The sequence below is a fragment of the Crocodylus porosus genome, unplaced genomic scaffold (genome assembly GCF_001723895.1).
Source record: "Crocodylus porosus isolate Cpor-Errol unplaced genomic scaffold, CroPor_comp1, whole genome shotgun sequence".
NCBI lineage: Eukaryota > Metazoa > Chordata > Crocodylia > Crocodylidae > Crocodylus > Crocodylus porosus.
The window spans coordinates 4,463,750-4,485,169 of record NW_017728913.1 but is presented as its reverse complement, the minus strand read 5'-3'; the positions used below and the strand labels follow the sequence as shown (position 1 = coordinate 4,485,169).

General features: G+C 41.3%; 1 protein-coding gene across 3 annotated transcripts in view; it reads left to right on the top strand.

The window, feature by feature from the left end:
- INPP4B (inositol polyphosphate-4-phosphatase type II B) overlaps positions 1 to 21,420 on the top strand; it is a 385,552-nt gene that overhangs the window by 14,733 nt on the left and 349,399 nt on the right. For all 3 annotated transcript variants that reach the window (XM_019534402.1, XM_019534401.1, XM_019534403.1), the window contains exons 2-3: positions 14,081 to 14,305; positions 16,442 to 16,486. In XM_019534402.1, coding sequence (XP_019389947.1) covers positions 14,215 to 14,305; positions 16,442 to 16,486 — 136 coding nt within the window. In that variant the 5' untranslated portion in view covers positions 14,081 to 14,214. The remainder of the gene's footprint in view (positions 1 to 14,080; positions 14,306 to 16,441; positions 16,487 to 21,420) is intronic.

Here is a 21,420-nt window from a genome sequence, read left to right as displayed (position 1 = left end):
GTCCCTCATCTTTTCAGGGTCTTCACGAAAAGAGGGGCTCTGATTCTTCCAATTGAATAGATCTGAAGTACTAAATGGGGTGTAGACAAAAGTTGCATTGCCCCCCTCTCCAATAACCTCTCGCATTGGGCAGTTCAGTACCAGTCGTGATTTTACAATATTGTGCAAATTATAGCTCTTATTCCCCAATTCAGATGGGGCACTTGGTTGAGGCACTCGCTCTGAATCATTAGGTATATTTTGATATGCCGGTGGTGGTTTCCCTGAGGGAGGAAGCGGTGGTGCAGAAGGACTGGGTTCTGGGGAGGTGTCTGATTCATCCTCGCTACCTGTCAGGGTGACCGGAGAACGAACCCGATACTCGGCTAATTCAGGATTCCCCCCTCCCTCATTAGACTCGGGGAGTACAGGTGGTCCCCCTCGGGTCTTTCCTTTAACAACTATCACGTGAGATTTTACTAAGCATTTCTTAATCCAGGATGGCTGATCTTGGGCCACTCCTAACCAACAGTCTATGTAAGGGAATTGATCCCAGTGTCCATCCTGCATAACTACCTCATGGACAGCTGTCACTTCTTTTACTACAAAGGATCCTTTCGGGGTCCAGTGGACCCCGAATGTTGGCCACTTGAGTTGACAAAACTTAATTAAATCATTCTTTTTCATCTTTACCCCATAATCTGCCTGCTTTGTAAATTTGCTAAAGTTCCGTAAAACACAACCCAGAGGAGTACTTGAGTTTTCTACACGGGAACTACCTGCACCCATTTTAATGCCCACAAGAGTGCATCCAACGCACACCAAATACCAGAAAGCATGCACCAAAAGATCCGGGCCAAAGACCATCCACAAAAGTGCGTCCCACGCACACCAAATACCGGGCCAAAAGAATCCCCGGAACAAAACCAAACTGAACAAGTCTCTTTGTCCCCAGATCCAGAAATCAAATTGGGCAAGGGAATTTGTATACTCACTCAGGTATCCTAGAGATCTCGATCGGAATGCCGGAATGCGTGTCTGGCGTCCTCAGAAACCAAGAATTTTACACAGGTAGCCTTTAACCTCCCGGGTACCCCGACTCACGTCTCAAACCCCCTGGGCGAGCCCAAAAAGGCGGCTCGGTGTGCACTCCCCATGGCGGCAGGGACGATCTTGTCACTGGGTCCCGGGGTGGTCCAGGAGGCTCCTGCCTGGCTCGCCAAATTGTTGTACAAACAGCGGTTCGTTTCCTGGAGGCGCGCAGAGATCACAGACACACAGACATCAGTCGGCACTTAAGGGTCTATTTGCTTGCAAGCAGAGGTCAGAGCAGAGCTGGATGCTCAAATTAACTCTGACCCCTGATTGTGTTTGCAAACGGCATTTATTTTCTCAAATCTCCTGGGCGCATGCGCAGACACAGAAGTTCTTGCAGCTTACTTCCGTTTCATACAAACATACATGTAACTACATCATCACATACATCGCATGTATAGTATAATTAGTCATTTGAGTAGGGAGGGCAGAGAGGTAAATATGCAACAGCTAATTAAGCATGCTCAATGCCACAAGGGTTCATCAACAGTTCGTTCCCCAAGGCCATGCAGTTAAATTCCAGTTTCTGTAATCAGCATGTGAAAGACTAAGGAGGGAGAGGGAGAAGCCTTGGGCAGCATCTTTTCTTATCAAGAGCAAGATGCAAGCTGTGCAATTCTAACACTAATATTGATGGAGATGATGGTTATGCTAACTGGGCAGAAACTGTGGGCTCTTAGCGGCTCTGTGAAGATCCTTTTGGAATCAGTTTCTGTGTTATATGGAGGCTCATTTTACAAATTGCTGATCAGAGTTAAGGCCGTAATGATAAAAGTTATCATTTACAAACATTCCCTAATTTAGAAATGTTGGGAATTTGGAAATGGTCCCTCAGTTAGGGAGTGTTAGTGAAAGAGAGTGTCTGAAGAGGTTTGCCTCGTGCTTCAGAATTGAAGTTTGTTGTTCACTTCTCATTAATGTATTTCTGTGTTTATTGAACTTGATAATCACTACATGGTGTGAGAAGTGGTAAATGAGAAAGTCTAGAACTCAAATTCTTTTAAGTTCTGAAAAAGAATGTGGAAATAGAAAATGTGGAAATATGGAAGGACAAAGGCCTCTGTAGGTGAGCTGCACTAAATAAATAAAAGGATGGTTAGTCATGGAAGTTTGGCAACCTCCACCTGCCATTCAGATTTTGTATAATATAGCAAAGAACTGGTGGGTGTTTAGACAAAGGTTTGCATGGTAACTAGCAACCAGAAGAGAAAGATGATGAAGTAAAAGAATGTATCTTCTTGCGTATTGTAAGAGATGAAGCCTTGGCTGTATGCAACACGTTTACTTTTGCAGAAGGCCAAATAGTTGACTCTTATTCTGTACAAATTTGAGGAGTGTTGCATTCCAAAAATGAATGAGACCCTTAAGTTACAGATTTTCAATGTGAAAACAAACAGGAGAAAGTCTAGGTCAGTATGTTACTGAACTAAAGAGACGGAGTAAAAACTGCTTTTGAGAACTTGACAGAATTTGTATTAGATAGGATTATTTGTGACATTGCAGACACTGCATTAAAAGAAAAATTATTGCATGAGGGAGACTTTTCCCTAGGAAAGGCTGTCCAAATGTGCAAGGCAGCAAAAACTGTGAAGGCCCAGACTGCAAAGCTGAATGCATCAGAAGGGATCATCTATGCATTAGGCCTTGAAAAAATGTGGGCAGAAGAAGCCACCTCACAGGGTGGATTTTTGACTGGCAAGAAGTTTCTGCACAGGGTGAAATTTTCCATTGATAAGGAGACCTCTGAAAGAGAGAAAGCTTACAAGCAGTCATACAGGAGATGCGACAGGCCACCTGGCCCCAAACACTGGGCTGCATTTGGAAAGCTCTGTTCTAATTGTGACAAGAGGAGCCATTTTGGGAAATGCCACAGGTCTAAAATACAAATTTCAAGTCCACACAGTTGAGCTGGAAGAGGAGTTTTTGTAAATATGGTAGAATAAAGTAAAACCATGAGAGAGATTGGATTTTGCCAGTGGAAATGTGAGGAACAATGGTTTAATTTAAATTGGAGATCACGTTAATATTTTATCAGAGTATGAATATAGAAAATAGAAGTTCAGACTAAAACTGAGTCCAACAAACATCAAAATAACTGGCTATTTAGGAGCAAATATACCAGTGAAATGGAGGTGCATTGTTGGTATCTAATATAGAAGTAAAGTATATAAACTCCCATTTATTGCAGTAGTCAGGAAGGTGATGACAACTTTAGAACTGGTAGCCTGTGAGAAAGTGAATTTAGTTGTCAGCCATTATAAGGATCTCAAGTCTTTCAAGATTTGGAGAAAAAAAAGATTGGAAACTAAGTTGGAGGAAAGTGAAACCATCACTTTTCTCCAAATTTATTGGTTGGAGGAATATGAAACTAGATTTACTAAAGGTTTTGCAAGTGGAAGGGGAAAGCCCTCTGCAGTTGCAGATGTGCACCCCAAGTCTGCGTGGCAGAGTTTAGTAGGTGTGCCAGCACCTGACACTCTTTTCTTGCTGCTGCCGCTGGGTTGGGATGCCACATGCAAGTGGAAGGGGGATTCCCTGTGGGAGTTCCTCCTGCCAGACTTTGCAGACACACATGCCCAATTTGTGGCAGGGCACCTGGGATCCCTTTACCTCAGGTCTGGGCCATTGAAGGGGAGAGGCAGGGGATTGACCATGGGAAGCAATGTCAGGGAACAGCCTGAGTGAGGTCTGTTAGACATCTGTGAAGCAGATCAGCTAGTCTGTGATATATAGTGGCACAGCTGATCACACTCCACAGAAGGCCTCTGTTTCCAGCCTGAGGGAGAAGGGGAAGGAAGACAGAGGTTCTGCCAGTAGGTTCAAATGTCCAAGTCAGACTCTTCAAATGATGTGTCACAGCACCCTGGGGTACCATGGGATGTCTCAATACTAGCACCATTAGATGTACAAACACTTATACATTATTCACATGATAAACCCAGAGATTTCAGATAGGAAACCCAAGTGTTAAAAACATTCTGACCTGCTGTGATCTTTCTGAATTCTTTGAAAAAGAAGAATTGCTCTGGTATTTTTCTGTAGTCAGAAAATGAATGAAAGTTAAGAGCTAGCATTTTCCAAGGGGTGCCTTGAGTCTAAAGGTTGGGAATCACTAGTCTTGGCAACCAGGCTGCAGGGTACCACTGTCTAAGAACTAAGTCGTATATGGAGTTTTTGTTATGCAAGTGTACTTGAGACATCCTTGTACAAGTTTGGCCCCATCTTCCTCCTTTGGCAGTCACAATCAAGGATGATTGTTTTCCATGATTGTCTTATCTGTGGGTCAAAAATGGCTGATGAGGCTGATTCGGGATCGACAAACTCTGTTGCAACTTGGGCACATGTTTTCACGTGGGTGTGTGGCTTTGGATTCTTGATTCTGCCTGTGAAGCACTGTTTCTGCCACTGCCACTTTTCTGTCTCCTGTGGTCATTGTAAATTTTCAAAGTAAGATCATTCCTCCATTTGGGGTGGTCCTGGGTGATTAGTCTCCCACAAGTTGATGTCAGTGTTGCATTTTTTTCAAGTTGGCTCTGAGGATGTCCTTTAAGCTCTTTCTCTACCCCCTTCTTGAATGTATGACATGATTGAGCTGGGAGACTAAAACTTGCTTTAGGGATTTGGAATTGGACATCTGATTGATATGACCGGCCTAGTGAAGCTGATGTCAGGTGATCATTGTGACAGTGCTGTAGTGTTTGCTTGTGAGAGGACACTAGTGTTGGTGCATCTGTCTTCCCACTGGATTTGAAGGATCTTCTCCAGGCAGCATTGATGGTACTTTTCCAATTACTTGAGGATCTGCCATACGTAGTCCACGTCTTAATGCTGTACAGTAAGGTGGGGATCACAACTGCTTGATAAACTATGAGCTTGTTTTCTGATCTTATGTCACGATCTTTGAACTCTCATTTCTTCAGGTGTCTGACGGCTGCACTTGTGCATTTGAAGTGATGTTGGATTTCTTCGTTGCTGTCAGCTTAATACACAACATTCTTCAGTCCCACTGAATCTGAATTACTGGAGCTGGGGACTGCTCTTTAAGAGCTTATTGATGCAGGACCTGAATGTTCCTCTTCTGAATGTTAAGTCAGTCCCGTTTTCTTGTATGTCTTGGTTAAGACATTGATGATTGCCATGCAATTGTGGCCCCATCATTTAGAATAATAAATAATTTTTCTTAGAACTTGCTGCATTTTTCAGTAGAAGATCTTGAAGTGCTTTATAAAGAGAGGCAATTATTGTCATCTCTTCTCTTATGGATGGGGAAACAGGTACAGGTCAGCAGTTGGGCTGGGAAGAAAGTCTAAGTCACTCCTCCTAAGTAGGCAAGTGGGACTGGGATGTTATTTCTAGCTGGAAAATCAGTCTACTGCTTTTCAAAGCCTATATGTTTTGTGGGTGTTGCATTGTTGCTGTTTAGTATTTTTGCAATTGATATATCATTGTATAAATGTTTGTGGTCTCCCTTGTTTCTAGAATAGATGTGGCATTGATTTAATTACGTTTGCAGAAACAAAGAAGGTGAATGGTGTGTATAAGTAGTTGCTGATGTTAAAAGAAACATTATTATGCTGCAATATTTAATGAGAGAGCACCAAGTTATGTATCATGTTACAGTCATTTCAAATACCTTTAGGCACTTTTCATGAGCTTCTCTGGGGACCTAAATGGAGATTATAATGGTAACTTATATAAGTTTATTCTCAGCATTGCAACATAAAAAAGACACCGAAGATAAAATTTTAAATTAAATTCTTTATCTTTGATTGAAAATTTAACTTTCAAAGGAAGATTAACACAGCATCATCAGTAACCAAGGGATGATTTCATCACTACTAATTTGAACATGAAATGCATCAGCATATAGAATTCACTCAGCTTTGTGAATTAAAAGTCTCTGATGTCTGTATTAAAAATATCCTGCAGATATAATTTACGTATCAAAGCTTCCATTCTACTTTTGTTACAGCATATGGTGGCTAGTTGTGATGGTGCTTTATATTTTAGAGGGACATCGGCTCATTGATATTCCCAACCACTTTCCGCTGCTGAGGTAGCAGTTCAGAATTACTGTTTGCCAGTGTGGTATGAAAAGAGAGAAACCCTTTAGCCACTTTGAACTCTTTATTTTTTGTGTATTGCCATAAAAAATCACTTTAAAATAACCTCTGGAAAAGGGTAGCTTTTACATAAACATAGAAGCTGCATACTTTTCCCAATAAATACTTCAAAGAATTTTTTAACTTAATGCATAAGCATTTATATTTACAATTCTCATTACTGGGAATAGAGCAGGGTAATGCCTAGTACACTTGAACACTTTTCCTGTCACTTTTCCATGGTTAGCACGGTTTAATAAAAGCTTTGTATGATAATTGGATTGATAGTTAATGCTAAGTGGAAACATATTTTAAACTCAAGTTTTTTCTCAGTAGTTTAAAAAACTTCACATTTTAAACTTCCACCTTTTCAGTGACAAGTATGTTTTCTAGAGACATTGTAGAGTTGTCTGGTGACTCATTTCACCTTATGAAAATAATTTTCTGATGAAGTAAAGGACCATCCAGGTTATTCTCTATATTTTTTTCTCTCTTCCCCCTGTCTCTTTCCAGGAATTTCCCAAAATATCTATGTAAGGGAACAATGTTGAGATTAAAATCAAATACATATTTTAAAATGAAAATGCCATTTTAGGTTTAAATGACCTGTCAGCATCCCTTTTAATTTTAGGAACCAGAGTATTAAAGAAGAAAATTGCCAGCTGCTGCTTTAAACTGATGTGAAGATAGTTGTCAGTATTTTTCCTTGCCAGTAAATGTGTTGCTCTCTATTTTGCCTTCAAGTAAAAGCACCAAAAGAACCTTGTGTGCACCTTCAATAGAAGGGATGCAGGAAAAAATAGTCTCTCCTGTGCCTAAAGGGGCGTCTGTCTTTCTGTGTGTGTGACTCCTGTATAGGATAACAGTTTTGTTGTTCAGGTTCCTTGTATTCTTTATTTGAAATACAGGAATCCTCTGGGACTATAACCCTTTTCTATTTAATACTTGCTTCTGTGGGAGAGAGTCTGTTCAGATCAGGTTTCAGTAAAAGAATTCCTGACAAGCAGAATCCTGATCAGAAGAGACTTAGACATGTCAGCTTTGTAATAATATTTGGTGTTACCTCAACAAGCTCTCCCTATTTTTCATTACCATGGACTGAGGCCTGCAAACAAAACCAGGAAAAATATGGGTGGAGTTAAGCTGTTTAACAGGGAAGCCAACTATTTGTTAGTGAAATACATCTGCATTTAAAAGTATGTTTACCTTAAAGTAGCCACAGGGCAGCATTAGCTGTCTGTTACTGGAAGGTGGAAGGTTTCAGAGTTTCTATTTACTGGTCACATAAGCAAAACACAGGGGCAGTTAGTTCAGGAACTGGCATATCCTGTGTTAGACAGTCTTTTAAAGACAAAACCTCTTCCTGAATATATGTATGCTTATTTTTGGCTGAGCAGGGCAGCCTGACTTTGTGATACTAATACATCAGGGTGGTAAAGGTGTTTGTTTTTTAATGAAAAATTTAACCCAACAAGGCCTTTTCTGAAATTATTTTCTCGTTCTCCTTTTCTAAGTTATTGCTAACATGGAAAATAGAATGGGGAAATAGAAGTGCAAGAATCAGCATGTTTGGGCACAGCCTGCATTTTTTCCCCCATGACTATGAAAATACTTTAAAACGATTATTGGTGAACATGTCTGAAAAATAGTCTTGAAGACTGAAATCCAAATGCTGCAGGGCAGGTATGGTATGCCTTGTTACAGGTTTCAACAGACTTTGCTAGCTGTACCTTAGCCCTGTTTGGTCTCCATTGCACCACCAGTGTGTGTATAGCAGTACTAACTTTCTTAATGATTACTTCTTGGGGTTAGAAGATAGTTCATCTTTGCTACTTTATCAGTCCTTTTTTTCCCCTTCTGGAATTGATTACTTTGATTATTTTTTTAATCAATGGGACAACTGTCATCTAAAAGTCAAACAGGAGTCCACATTGCACTGTCTTGTTTGACTTGTCTTTGTGACAAAACAACATATGGGCATATATTTATCCACTGTACAGTTCTCATGGGCTAGGGACAGACATTCAAAATCCTGAGCTGGAATTCATAGAGTCATAGATTGTTAGGGGCTGGAAGGGACCTCGCAAGATCATCGGGTCCAGCCCCCCTGCACTAGGCAGGAAAGATACCTGGGGTCAGGTGACCCCAGTGAGGTGACCATCCAGTCTCCTCTTGAAGATGTCCAGGGTGGGTGATTTGCACCACCTCTGGAGGGAGCTTATTCCATAGTCTGGCCACCCTGACTGAAAAAGCTTTTCTTAGTGTTAAGCCTGAAATGGTCTTTCTGGAATTTGTGGCCATTACTCCTGGTTTTCCCCAAGGGTGCCTGATGTAGCAGTAAGTTGCTACCAAGTCCCCTCTCAGCCTTCTTTTTTTAGGCTGAAGACACCCAAGTCCCTCAGCCTTTTGTCATATGGCTTGCCTTGCAAGTCTCTGATTCTACACGTGGCTCTTCTCTGGACTCTCCCAAGTTTTTTCATGTCCTTGTTGAAGTGTTTCACCCTCCCTCCCTGCACTGGGTTATTTTTTGCTCCCTTTGGCCCCTTGTTCCCCCCCTACCCTGGCCCTGATCAGGTAGCCTTCTCAACCCCCATCCCACAAGCTGCTCTGGGTGCAGCCAATTTTATCAGCGTTTGCCACTGCTGAAACCAAGCAAGTAAGTCTCAGTGGAAGGAGGGACAGGATAGATGAGGGTGTAGGTTTGCTGGTGGGGAGACCCCACCTATGGGTCATGTCTGCTACCCCACCCCTCAAATGTTGCACTGGCCCTGTCCACCCCCCCCACAGGTTGTGCCAGCCCCGCCCCCCCACAGGTTGTGCCAGGCCCCCCACCCCACCTGTCAGTCTTGCTGGCCTGCCTGGCCCACTTGTGGGTTGCACCTGCCCCCAATATCCCACAGCAGTTCCTCGATTCCCTCCAGCCTGTTTAGACCCCCACTGCCAACCACCCACCATCCTGACTTACCTGATATTGGACATCCATTTTGATCTGATTTAGCCTTCCCTTAATACTGCCCAGCCTGGAAGGCTAATCAAAATTGGTCTGCACTTGGTATACCATTTATTGGAGAATGTTGAGTGCTCATTTTCAGTGCTCTAAAATATTTCTTCTCCAGGTTTACAGTATGGACAGATTAGAATTTTGGAAAGGGTTCTTTTTTCTCAGTGACTTCATTCAGTCTTTGTAGGTTAGTCCAACCTGGCTAGGCCGAACCAGTTTGTAACTGGACAGACATTCTCTCTGGACTGAGGAAATTCAGGTATATACCTGCAGTGGCTCAGGCTAGAAGCCAGGGCAGGGGGTGTACTAAAACAGCCCTCCCTTCCTTTCTGTAGGGAGCTGAGCTGGGGGGGGGCGTGGCCAGGCCCTGGAAGGACACACTGATTAGGGAGGTCTGCCTGCACCATCCCAGGCTTTTCCCTGCTGGCTACTCAAGGGGCAGGAGAGTTGCCAGACCCCAGCCCTGGGCTACCGCTCTGAGGCAAGAGGGGTGTGTGCAGTGCATGCAACTGTTGATGACACAGAGCTTTTCAATGTCCCTCTCTACTTCTTTATACTGTCTGCAGCAAACTGACAGGGAGGCAAGCCAGCAGGAAGCTGATAACTGTTTATCATCCCATTAGCAAAACAATAGCCTTTCTCCATTAGTTCAAACTCTTCTTAAACAGCTTACCAACTGACCTGTTGTTTAGCTCCAAAAAGCCCTAAATGGTTACTCTTGCCTTTTCCACTGAAATTGGAGACATACACACAGAGACATCTCTCAGCATTAGCTAGCATACCACATGCCTAGGGGCTGTGGGGTTGGGGTCCAGGCTGTAGGAGATGGGAGGGGGAATCCCTGCTTGAGCAGCACGGCAGGAGGAAGTCAGGCAGACCCTGCTGTATCTGCAGTCTCTCCCGGAGCTCCAGCCAGGTACCAGAGGGGAGGGGCCAGCCCTGCTGTGGAGCACAGAGCCCCACCCAGCCTAGAGATCGTACTGGGATGCTGAGGGAGTCTGGTTTATCTTCAACCACCAAGGGGTCTGAGACAGACATTGCATAATCTGGTTTGACCCAAATCAGTTGTCTGATACTACATTCAACCAGGCTTATCTCGAACCAGTTTCAGTCATTTTCAAACTGTTTTATGTGCACTGAACATCTGTTCTGTTACAGGTTTAAACCAGTTTCTGATCACTTAAACCGGTTTATGTGTAAAGTCTGTTCCTAGCCATGTAGTTAATGCAAGCAGCCTTTATAATACTGAACACAAAGAATATCCCTAAATACGCACAGTATCTATTTTCGTTAGAGGATGAAGTAAGTAGAACTAAATTGTCCTTTAAATTCTTGGTTATATGTCTGAATAGATATTATTTTTAGGAAAGATGCAAAGTAAAACTTTTTGTAATGTTGGGTTGGGCTTTAATTTAAATTAGAAATGTGCAAATCTGAAGTTGATCAATTTTTCTATGAACAATATTGGATCCCTGCAGCTACACTGGGTTTTTGTATACACATACATATATTTACTTCAGTACATTGGTGGCTGAACTCAGAATCTTATCCATTGCATCTGGTTATTGAGCTTTTGCTCACCCATATAAACTCCTTTGTTTCAAGAAAAAAGGCAAATGCACAACATCTGTTTTGAACTAGAAATCAGTAAGTCAACTGTTTATTTAAGGATTTTGTTTTTCCTTTGATTCACCAAAGGAAAACAATGAACTTTGAATGAAATATATTGTTGTCAGGAGGAGTGCAAGTGAATAATTTTCTTGGGTAGATGCCACCAAAGTTGAATGTCCTGTACCACAGAGACTATTTAACAGTAGAATAAAAAATACTGTTGTGTTGTTATATAATATTTGTCTAGATAAGTATAAAACTGTCCTAACAGTATTATATGTTCTTCTTAAATCTCACATATTCATAAAAAAAAATTGTCAAAATTTTAAAATTATAGTCACACACACAGGGTGAAATCAGTGGCCTCTTTGGAGTGAATGGTGAAAGTCGTATTGACTTCAGAAAGTCCAGAATTTCACCTAGCATTTGTGCCATGTTGTATAAAGCTCTCTAAAGTAACACTCTGCACAATAGAGTATGGCATGCCATTCGTGTTTACCCGTGCCTTAGCTATAAAATACAGAGTATTTTGTTCCCTGTAAACAGAATAATTATGCAAAATATTTCAATATAACTATAATAGCATTGTCACATACACTACTCTTCTTGAGAACTTGATGAAATTTGATATCCCTTTATGAATCTTCAGATTCAGGGAGTTTCAGTTCAACTAAGTATCTCTGACTTGAAACTTGGATTCAAAGCTATGAGTCTGAGAGGAATTGTATTTATTTACTTTTGAGGAAAGCAAAACTACTTGGCAATTAGTGAAACACAAAAGCAAGGAAAAGCCAGATGTGACTACTATATAAAAAGGAGCCCACTCTTTTATCAAAACAAATATGTGTTCATAGTGTGAAACATGACACTCTGCTGTTAGAAAAAAAATACTATTGCAGGAGAGGCAAGGGTTTTGTGGGTAAATCTTTTATTAGACCAAATGCATAGTTGGGATAGACTTTGAATACATTTTATTTGAAAGCTTGTCTAAGTCTCTATCCTAACTCTGCTGTTTGTCCAATAAAGAATACCAGCCACAAAAATCCTTCCCTCTCACCTTTTTCCTGGACCATCACAACAGTGCTACTACCATGCCTATTACATTATTTTGCTTAAAAAATTGTTTGCAGCACATGCATAATGTGTAGCTCTTTTAGGACATAAATTTATCGCATTTACAAATTGTTTTCCACATTACATTTCAAAGTATGCAGTCAGAGCGTTTGATCTGCAAACTAAAATGTTTTAACATTCACACTGATTTGGAGCCTTTGTAGTAGGTCATGGCAATTGATAGATAGAGCCACCTATAGCTGACACATGCAGTTGTTATGGTCAGTGATCTGAGAAATGCAAAGATCTTGATACAATAAACCATAATATTTCTGAAATGTGGATTGGAATGAAGGTCTGGGTCTCAGCCTTAGATTGTCTGGACAGAATACATTAAATCATCCATCTCTGAGGTAAAAGTATATCAGATGCTTGACAGGCAGGCTTTCTTCATTATAAATTACACTATTCCAGGATAAAATTAATCCATGGAAAATGAGGAATAATTATGCACCATTTTAGGTTACACCTGTATATTAGTTGCGCCTCTGCTCTCCTTGTCAGTAACATCCTGGGATGGCTGTTTGCCCAACATTTACCCAAGCCAGACTGGGTCTTCTACCACCTGCTGCCAGGGACCATAATAGCAACTATTATGGGCATCTATTCTAGGAGATCTAGTTGCATGTTGCTGTGTTAACACGGAGTAAAATCTAGGGCAAACTATGCTGTAGTAATCATGTAACGTGTCTGCATCTGAAGTCAATAATTAACAAAACTTATACTCCTCTATTTTCTATTGGTGGTAGAAAATCAAAGCCAGTACTTCCTGTATAGGTGAGACAGCCAACACCTGACCTCTATGTGGATAAGTATAGCACTTGTTGCTCTTTCTGTATCTGTCCCGGGGAATATATAATGAAGGCTGCAATCTCCATGCTGTATATTTGTTATCAGTAAAGCTGAAAATATTCCAACTTGGTGTCTAATTAGAGGCATCTCAATTTTCATGTTTTAGAACTTAAATATGTGGTTTGATGGTTGGTACCCACAGTTTTCTCTGATGTCAAACATCAAAAATATGTTTATACTTTAAATGGAAACTGCAGATGCTCAACACCTTACAAAAGCATTTTAAGTGTGAACAGATGGATTTAGGTGTTCAACCTTAGATACCCCACTTGAAAATGCTAACCTAAATTTGCAGGTTTTATGTAGTTTTGGATATTTTAGGCTACTATTAATGTCTTATTGTTTTTGTTTGTTTAATACCTTCTATGACTTGTTATAGTCAAAATATTCTTTACATTCAGCTCTAACAGAAATAGTTGCCAACGTTATTAATTGAGTAGATAGGTATTTAAATAGTTTTATGTTTTTTCTGAATCAGTAGGTAACTTCTTTTAAAGCAGCATTGATTTCCCATTTCCCCCCCCCCAATTTGTTGGCCATGAATATCACGGTAAACGTCATACTGAATTTACAACTCTGTGAAACTGTCTATGCCATGGGATTTTAAATGCCTGGAGACTTTTTTTTTCCTGTGCTGTTCTAATCAAGTGAATGGCTCTTGCTATTGCATGCTTTTCCCTAGGAGAATAAGTGATTTTTATTCTTTTCTTCTTCTTAGAAAATCTAATAATTAAACACTTAGACTTTTATCAGGCAGAACAGCAACAAACTCGTGGATTGTAATGAAGTCAGAAGCTCCCACATACAACCTGTTGGCTCCTCACAGAGAAGCTATGTCATGCTAAATTATCTCCACATGCTGATGAGCAGTATTCTGGCAGGGATGGATGAGAGGCTGAGCATAAAGGACAGTTCTAATAGAAGAAATGATGGACACATTCACCTTTGTGAATCCCACTGGTCCCTTTGTCAGAATGCTGTCTGCTGCTGCTGCTAAATCGAATTCTTGTTTAAGGTAGCAGCCCTGAAAGGTACCTGCTGAGCAGCAAAACATGTACTAAAAAAGGATTTCCCATTTCAGCTTGATGTTTCTTCCACCCAGTTTAGCAGTATATTAATTGTTTTCGGAACTGCTACGTAATATGGGTTTAGTGCACTGAATGGGAAACAACAGGGGTTTCTTTCAAGAAGGGGTGTTTGCTTTTCTGGCAGGAAGACTAGATACATGAAAGCTTTTACTATACACAGCATCAATCCTGCCATGATCTCCAGCCCATCCTTTGATATCTGGATCCTTAAAAAGTATATTAATGTTTTCTGAGTGCAGAGTTTCAGAGTGGAGAACCAGATCTTTACCTTGAAGCTGCATCAAAGGCTGACTGCGAATCTTGGGCTGTGGCTCGGGGAGAAGCAAACTCAGAAGGTTTGCACAACACAATTCAGCAACTCCGGAGGTTGATCATGGAAATCAAAGAGGAGAGAACCTCAGATGAAGCACAACAATTTCTCTCTCCAGCGCAGGCAGACAACCTAGGAGAGCTGCAGTTTACAAGTAAGTGAACATAAACTTTATGTCACGTTACACTGTAATGCTTTTAAAAATGTTCTACATTCTGTAACTGTTGGAATTGAATTGCAGTTTCAGTTGTTGACTGACAGTCGGCTATAGTAGCGGGAAGAAATGGAAGAGAATTAAAATAGTCAGGATTAGCTATATTTAGGTTCAGTCAAATAGTCTCCGTTAGGGAAACAAAGTTGTGCTTACAGTGTCAGGTTTTCTTTAATAAATGTTGTTTTTCAAGTTTGAAAACTCTTCATTTGAAAGCAAAAGAATAACCTCTTTTATACCACACATGAGCATGCAAACTATGAGATAACAAAACATAACTTTGACAAAATTAGAAAGCAGGAGATACAGTAAAACTGAATATTAGTACTAATGAATCGTTCCTTCTGTGTGGCAAAAACACTGTAGCTTTGAAAATGTCTGGCCATATGTTCAACCCATGTTTGTTGTTTTATTCTGGAACCATGCTGTTTTCTAGGAACTGTCATCTTTGGAGGATTTTAGTTGTCCAGTTAGCTAACCCTGTCAGGTACACATTTGGGCTGCGCATAAAAGTCATGTTATAGATGTGTCTGCTGCCAGTGTGAATGGTAGCTTGATTTTGGGTAATTTTTCAGAACACCTTGGTTGTTGAGAACATTTTTGAAAATCCTAATTGGTTCAAAAGGCTTTTAAACTCTAGGATAGTTTTGAATTGTTAACTCAAGTAACGCCACCAATTTGAAACCAGATCATCTATACGTCAAGCTCTTGTGGAGAGGATACAGTTTAAAATTCATAACCTCTCCTCTTCTCCTACCTGCTGCGTGTTTGCGTGCATGCATGTGTACACACAGACACGCACTCTATAGCTGAAAACCTCCTCTCCTCATCCACGTACATGCTTTCTTCTTCATGTTAGTTTTTTTTCTGTTGGAGTCTTTTCTTTTGTAATGGCAGTCCGTTGTACAGTAACACTGTCTGAACAGGAGGCAGTTACATAACTGTGTCTTCATCAGTGTTGCAGGCATTATCTGGTTATATTCTGAGGAGGCTGAGCAAATTAAATCACGTGTACTTGCACACCTTCCTTTGATTTCCCTACCTTTTCCCATTGGCCAGTTTTGCAATTCAGTGGTCCCTCCCATGCACTAATGAATTAAAAGCATGCTTCCATTTCAGTGGGCATCAACATTATTAATAACTCAGAAATGCAGATATGCAAAGGATTATAGGGTACTTGTCCTCAGTACATGAGAGAGAATTAAGTAGCAATTTTTCCTACATGTATAAAAGCACAGGCATTTCTGTTTGCATCACAACTTTGTGCTAAAATCACATAAGGTAACATGTTGTTACTTTTAGTAGCCTAATTGATGGGGTTGGAATAAATATGGTTATTTTTGTTGGAGTCATATATTTTTGTTCAGATAAGTATTTAAGCATTATACAGCATTGTTTAATATACACCAAATACATTATTAAATATTTTACCAAAAACTGCACAGCAATGAAGGTTTTCTCTTCTTTTTTTTTTTTTTAAATGATTTTCGTTCACCTAGAGCTGTCTCCTGGGCCTCACAACCCATGGACGTCCCCCACACTGTGTGCTTGTAACCCTCCCACCACTGCTGCACTGTTTGCCTGTGATCATCCTACGTGCTACACTGAACGCCTAAGCAAGTGCTTGCAATGCACTGTGTACTCATGATCACCCCAGCTTCCCACTACCTTGTGCACCTGCATGGGTGCCTCACTGCTATACCACATACCTGTGACCCTTCCTCCCCTGCTGTACTGTGTGCCTGAGGTTCACCCTCAGCTCCCTGCATTGCCCCACCCTTTGGGAGAGGGTGGGGCCACTGGTTGAACAGCCCTGGCCTAGAAAAAACAATTAAAATTTATCTTCCTAAGTACTGAAATAAAACAAAAAACAGGTTTTCTTTCCATGGACAGGCACATTGTGAAACCATTTCTTTACAATATGATTTCCTTAAAAATATAGTAAGTTTGTAGATATATCTAGCAATGGTAAGGGTATGTGTAAAGCAAGGAAAGATATGTATTTAAAAAAGATTATATTATATATTTATTAGAAATTGTATCTTTTCTAATTATTATTCTTTTTAAATAATCTTCAAGGTATTCAAAGGATTGCAAATGAGCCAAAGCTGGAATTCAGCGTAGGTAAGCCATATTTTTTTATTTCAGTTTAGAATTGGAAGGCATGGGGCAGATCATGTTTAAACAACTTGCCCTGCTATGTAAAGGACTCTGTGTTCCTGGATATGAAATATTGGGGCCAGACTTTTAGATGATGTAAATAATTGGAAATCAACTAAGTTAGTTGAGCTATTATTACTTTATGTGAAGTGAAAAACTGATTCACAGTGTTGTATGAAACATTAAAGGCTTTTGGTTAGAGAATTGAAAATCACAGTTCTTAAAAGTATAGGGGGTTCGGATAGAAGTACTTTTAACTTTAGAATGATGTGTACATTTGTTTAAAAGTACAGACTATTTTTTGGGGGGGGAAGGTTAACTGCAATTTCATTTTCAGTGGATTTTATTGCTGCTCTGGTGGATGTACAGTGGAGTAATCTGTTGCTGCAGGTGTTCTGTTAGTTCACGCTTCCCAGTCTATTCAGATGCATATAGTATGATTAGGAACATTCAGTCAGTCAAGCAAGCCAATTGACTGAGCATGTTTTGTATTACAAGATAAAGATAAAGTGAAAAAAATGAATGCTTCACTTTATTGTGACTGGATATTTGGTAACAATAAATATTTAAATTAAATTACTTTCTACTGTGAAGTCTGGTACATTTCCAACCTTTTTATTTTAACTTCTTTGTCCATATTTTTAGTTATCTTTTTCAATTTTCTAGAACAGAAAATCATTACATATAAAAAGAAAAAAAATGTTTTCTTCTGGCTCAATAAAATTAAATTATATTTGTAGCCTAACAGAAGTGTCATTTAGAAAGAAGAATTGTCTGCTTTATATCTGCATTTTTAAATCTGAGTAAGATACCTTTTATATTTTTAACTTTCCAGCAATTAAGAGAAAAAGCCATGCAGGCTAGGGACAGACATTCAAAAAGCCTGAGCCTGAATTGATTCAACCTTTGCAGGTTAGTCTAACCTGGCTTGGCTAAATCACTTTGTAACTGCACAGACATCCCAGACATGTGGGCACGGGCCTGCAGTGGCTCAGGCTAGGAGCCAGGGGGCTCTAGAGCAGCCCTGCCCTTCCATAGGGCTGAGCTGGGGGGGGGTGCATAATCAGCCCCTACAGGACGCTCTGATTAGCCCAGCAGGGAATTGATAACAGTGTTTATGACCCCTAACTCAATGTTTATCACTGCATTAAGAAAACAACAGAGGGACATTATCAGCTACCTGTTGATTCTACCTGTTGACTCAGCATGGACCACAGCTGGCCTGTGGTCTGCTAGCTAATATACAGATACCTCTCTGCAAGGCAGAGAGGAGTGGGGGATTTTTGCTTATCAGGGAGTGGTAAGGGGGAGGTGGGGAACAACTGTAATATCTACTGGAGCTGCAGCCAGGGAGCAGAGGTGAGGGGCCAGCCCTGCTATGGAGAACAGAGCCTTGATGATGGGGGTTCAGTCAGGGAATTGAGTAGGGGGCAGGTGGCCCAGGGGGGCAAGTAAATGCAGTAACAGAAAATGAGGTGAAGGGGGGCAGATTTTGGAGAAGCAGACACTGTGGGATCAAATTGAGGGGGTAGACACCCTACCCCCTGTGCTGCTTGCCTGTCTGCCTTCCCTACTGTAGCAGCAGGGGGAACAAAATTTAAAAATATCTTCCAATTATTATATTCTGTGCATCAAAAATTATAATAATTTTATAATTTTCCATGTATAGATTCTAATTACTGGGGAGGAGGTGTCTTAAATCCAGATACTTCTTGAAATCGGATAAATACTGTGTTTAGAAGATATTATATATAAGCTAACTTCCATATTGTTATAATTTTATGTTCATATCATGAAACAAAATGCATTTGACAGAGTGTTGGTATACAAGGAAGAAATAATACTACATGCTAGTTGATCTATATCTATTACAATAAATGGACATGTATAATAATATGATCAAACATTTTAAAATACTTATGACATTTTTCACTAATCTTTGTACAAGCCTATGCAGATTGTAAGAAACATATTTTCTGATGCTAATTCCTCATATCTTCTAAGTGTGTTTTGCCCCATTTCACCAACAGTTTTCAGTGACATAACAGAATGCTTCAATTGTATAGAGCAGGGGTGGTTAACCTCTGCCCTAAAGGCTAAATGCAGCCAGTGGAGCCTTGATATCTGGCCTTCAGGGCTCTCCTGGAATCAGAGGAGCCTTGGAATCAAAATTTGGTGGTAGGGGAGCAGTGCAACCTCTCTGTCCTGCATGCTGGCCTGTGCCCCTTTGCCCCCATGGGACCAGGTCACACCTCTTCCCTCACATCTAGATTGAGGCTGGGCTGTACCCCCTCCCCCTGGGGGGTCGAGTTGGCACCCAGTCATACCTTCTTCTCCCTGCCCCTTCCCCCCCTGCATTGCCAGGTTGAGGCTGGGCCATGCCCCCTTCCCCCTGCAGGATCAAGCCACACCTTTTTGCCCTAAGGGGCTGGCTTGCAGCTGTGCTGCCCCCCCCCACCATGCCCCTCCACAAAGCCAAATGGTGCCCACCATGCCTGCCCTAGGCGCTGGATCAGGACCACTGGTCATATCTGGCCAGGATGGATTGGGCACTGTCCATCTCGCCTGCGGGGGTGGGGAAAATGTTGAACACAACTGATATAGAGCATTAACTCAGTTGATGTCAAACTGACCTTCCTTTCTCCACTTTTTTTCCCTTTTTCAACTCTTTTCTTTGCCCTTCTCCCTAGGTAATTTCATACTCACTGAGCGCTACCCCCCCCTCCCCCCCAGGATTTCAAATAATAAAAATTGACCAAAAAGTCATGACACAAATGTAATGCATGTATACTAGCAATCTGCTTATATACTGACCCAGTCTACAATCAGATTTATAGCCAATAAAAGCATCTTTACCCTAGTAAAAAGGTGTCACACTCACCATGCTCCCCTGCCCCCTACCTTGGGTCATGCACAGACTCTTTGTGGACTTGATTCAAAAGCGGCAGCAGAATTGAGTGGCAGCTGCAGTGTGGCAAGCAGCTATGGTGAGGGTAAATTCAGCCATCGCTCACCCCACCCTCCCTGATTTCCCCTACCTTCCACCCACAGTCCCATTTACTCCAAATGGGATCTATGTCCTGGATTTAGGGAGTAGGCCCAAACCCTTGTGGCCCTACCTCCAAATTCCCAGCTCCTCTACCAGCCCTGGGTGCTACACAATGCAGCTCTGTAAGCCTGCACTTGTATAACTGACACTTCTGCTAGTATAATTGCATCTGACTTTCCTGCACTAGTATATTTGCATCTGTTTTATGGGATGGATTCCAATGTAGCTATGCTGGTTTCGAAATGAAAGTATAAATATAAATATATTGGTGCAAATAATTTGCCTGTCTTGTCTACTTGGACTTTACACTGTTCTGTATAGGGACAGCCTCTTGTGGCCTTGTACAGTGTCTAGCATTATGAGTAGGGAACTATTCAAGTTTCAGTTTCATGGAAATTGCAGATTTTGCAGACAGTGTCCAAAAACAACAACAAAAAAACCCCTAAAAGTAAAATGCTGGCTCCCTAATGGGAGCCAGCGGTCTTCATGGCTGCTGTGGCTTGGCTTTGCAGCCTAGGAGGAGGGGAGGGGAGCCACTGATTTAAAGAGAAGCAGCCAAGACGGCAGCTGCTGCCTTCCCAGTCACTGCTGAGTGGCTGAGAGGGCTTCATATTGCATGGCACTGCTGCTCTCTGATAATCAGCGATGAGGCCCAGGGCTGCATGATGGACAGCCCTCTCTCCTGTCAGTAGTGAGGGGCCTCTTGGTCAATCAGAAGTGTGGGTGTGGAGGCACCACTCCACTATGAGCCCATGAAATCAGCTGTCTGCCTCCTTGATTTTGATAGGTTCCTAATTATGAGGCTCTTCCTGCTGGCTCTAAGGCCTGATAATATTTTCATTATAAAGAACATGAAGTAGTAGGTTTCTCCTACACTATCCAACCTAGTAGCCTGTATTATCGGTGATGTGACTGTGGAAGATGGTTCCCTTGTTGCTGTGCCTCCACAATCTCCAGCTTCCAGAATAGCCCTTTAAGATCCACTGCAAGCGTTTGCAAAATAGATATGCTTCAGGGAGTACTGACTTAAGAATTAATGTGTGATGGTGCTAAGGTGATACAAAACCATTTTTTGCTCCTTCAGATACTTGAGGCTCTATGTTCAGCAGAGCTCTGTCAGACTGAGGCTGTAGTTTTATTTTTACGTGTGCATTAGTTGTTTCTATTAGTGACTGACATTTCATGGTTCATTGTGTAACATTATTAATTATGTCATTGCAGCTTTAATAATAAATTTTGTTAATTAACTACTGCTGCTGATTCACAAACATATAGCACACAAGGGTGCCTAATAGGGCTGTGCGAAATTTCACTGTCTGTTTTGTTTCAGTATTGTTTTGACTCGTTTTGAGCTTGAAACAGCGAAATCAAAATGAAACAAAGGGCATCACAAGAGCCTTTTGAAACGAAATGAGGGCAGTCGAAACATTTTGAAAGTTTTGACACATTTTGAGTTTCAAAGCTGAAGCTGGGCTTCCCTGCAGGGAAACAAAAAGTAAGGACAGGGATGGGGAAGGACTGCTCTGATATTGACTGTCACAGTTTGGCTGCCTGAGATGCTGCTAGTGCTATTGTGCTGCTGCTTACTAAGCTATTACCTGTTGTCATTTGAAATGGTAGACCAGGCTGAGGCTGTAGACAAGGAGGAGACCTCATTGGGGCACTACCGTGTTGTGCAGAGGCACCACTGCCAGTGAGGGTATGTCTTACACACCCACAGGCGCACGTTCCAGAAACCTCTACACCTATCTCCTTGAAACCTGGCAGGATTCATGGCCTCAGCAAGGGCTATGATGCCTGCAGTTTTTACCTTATTGTGCCTTAATACACACACGTGCCATGCATTTTG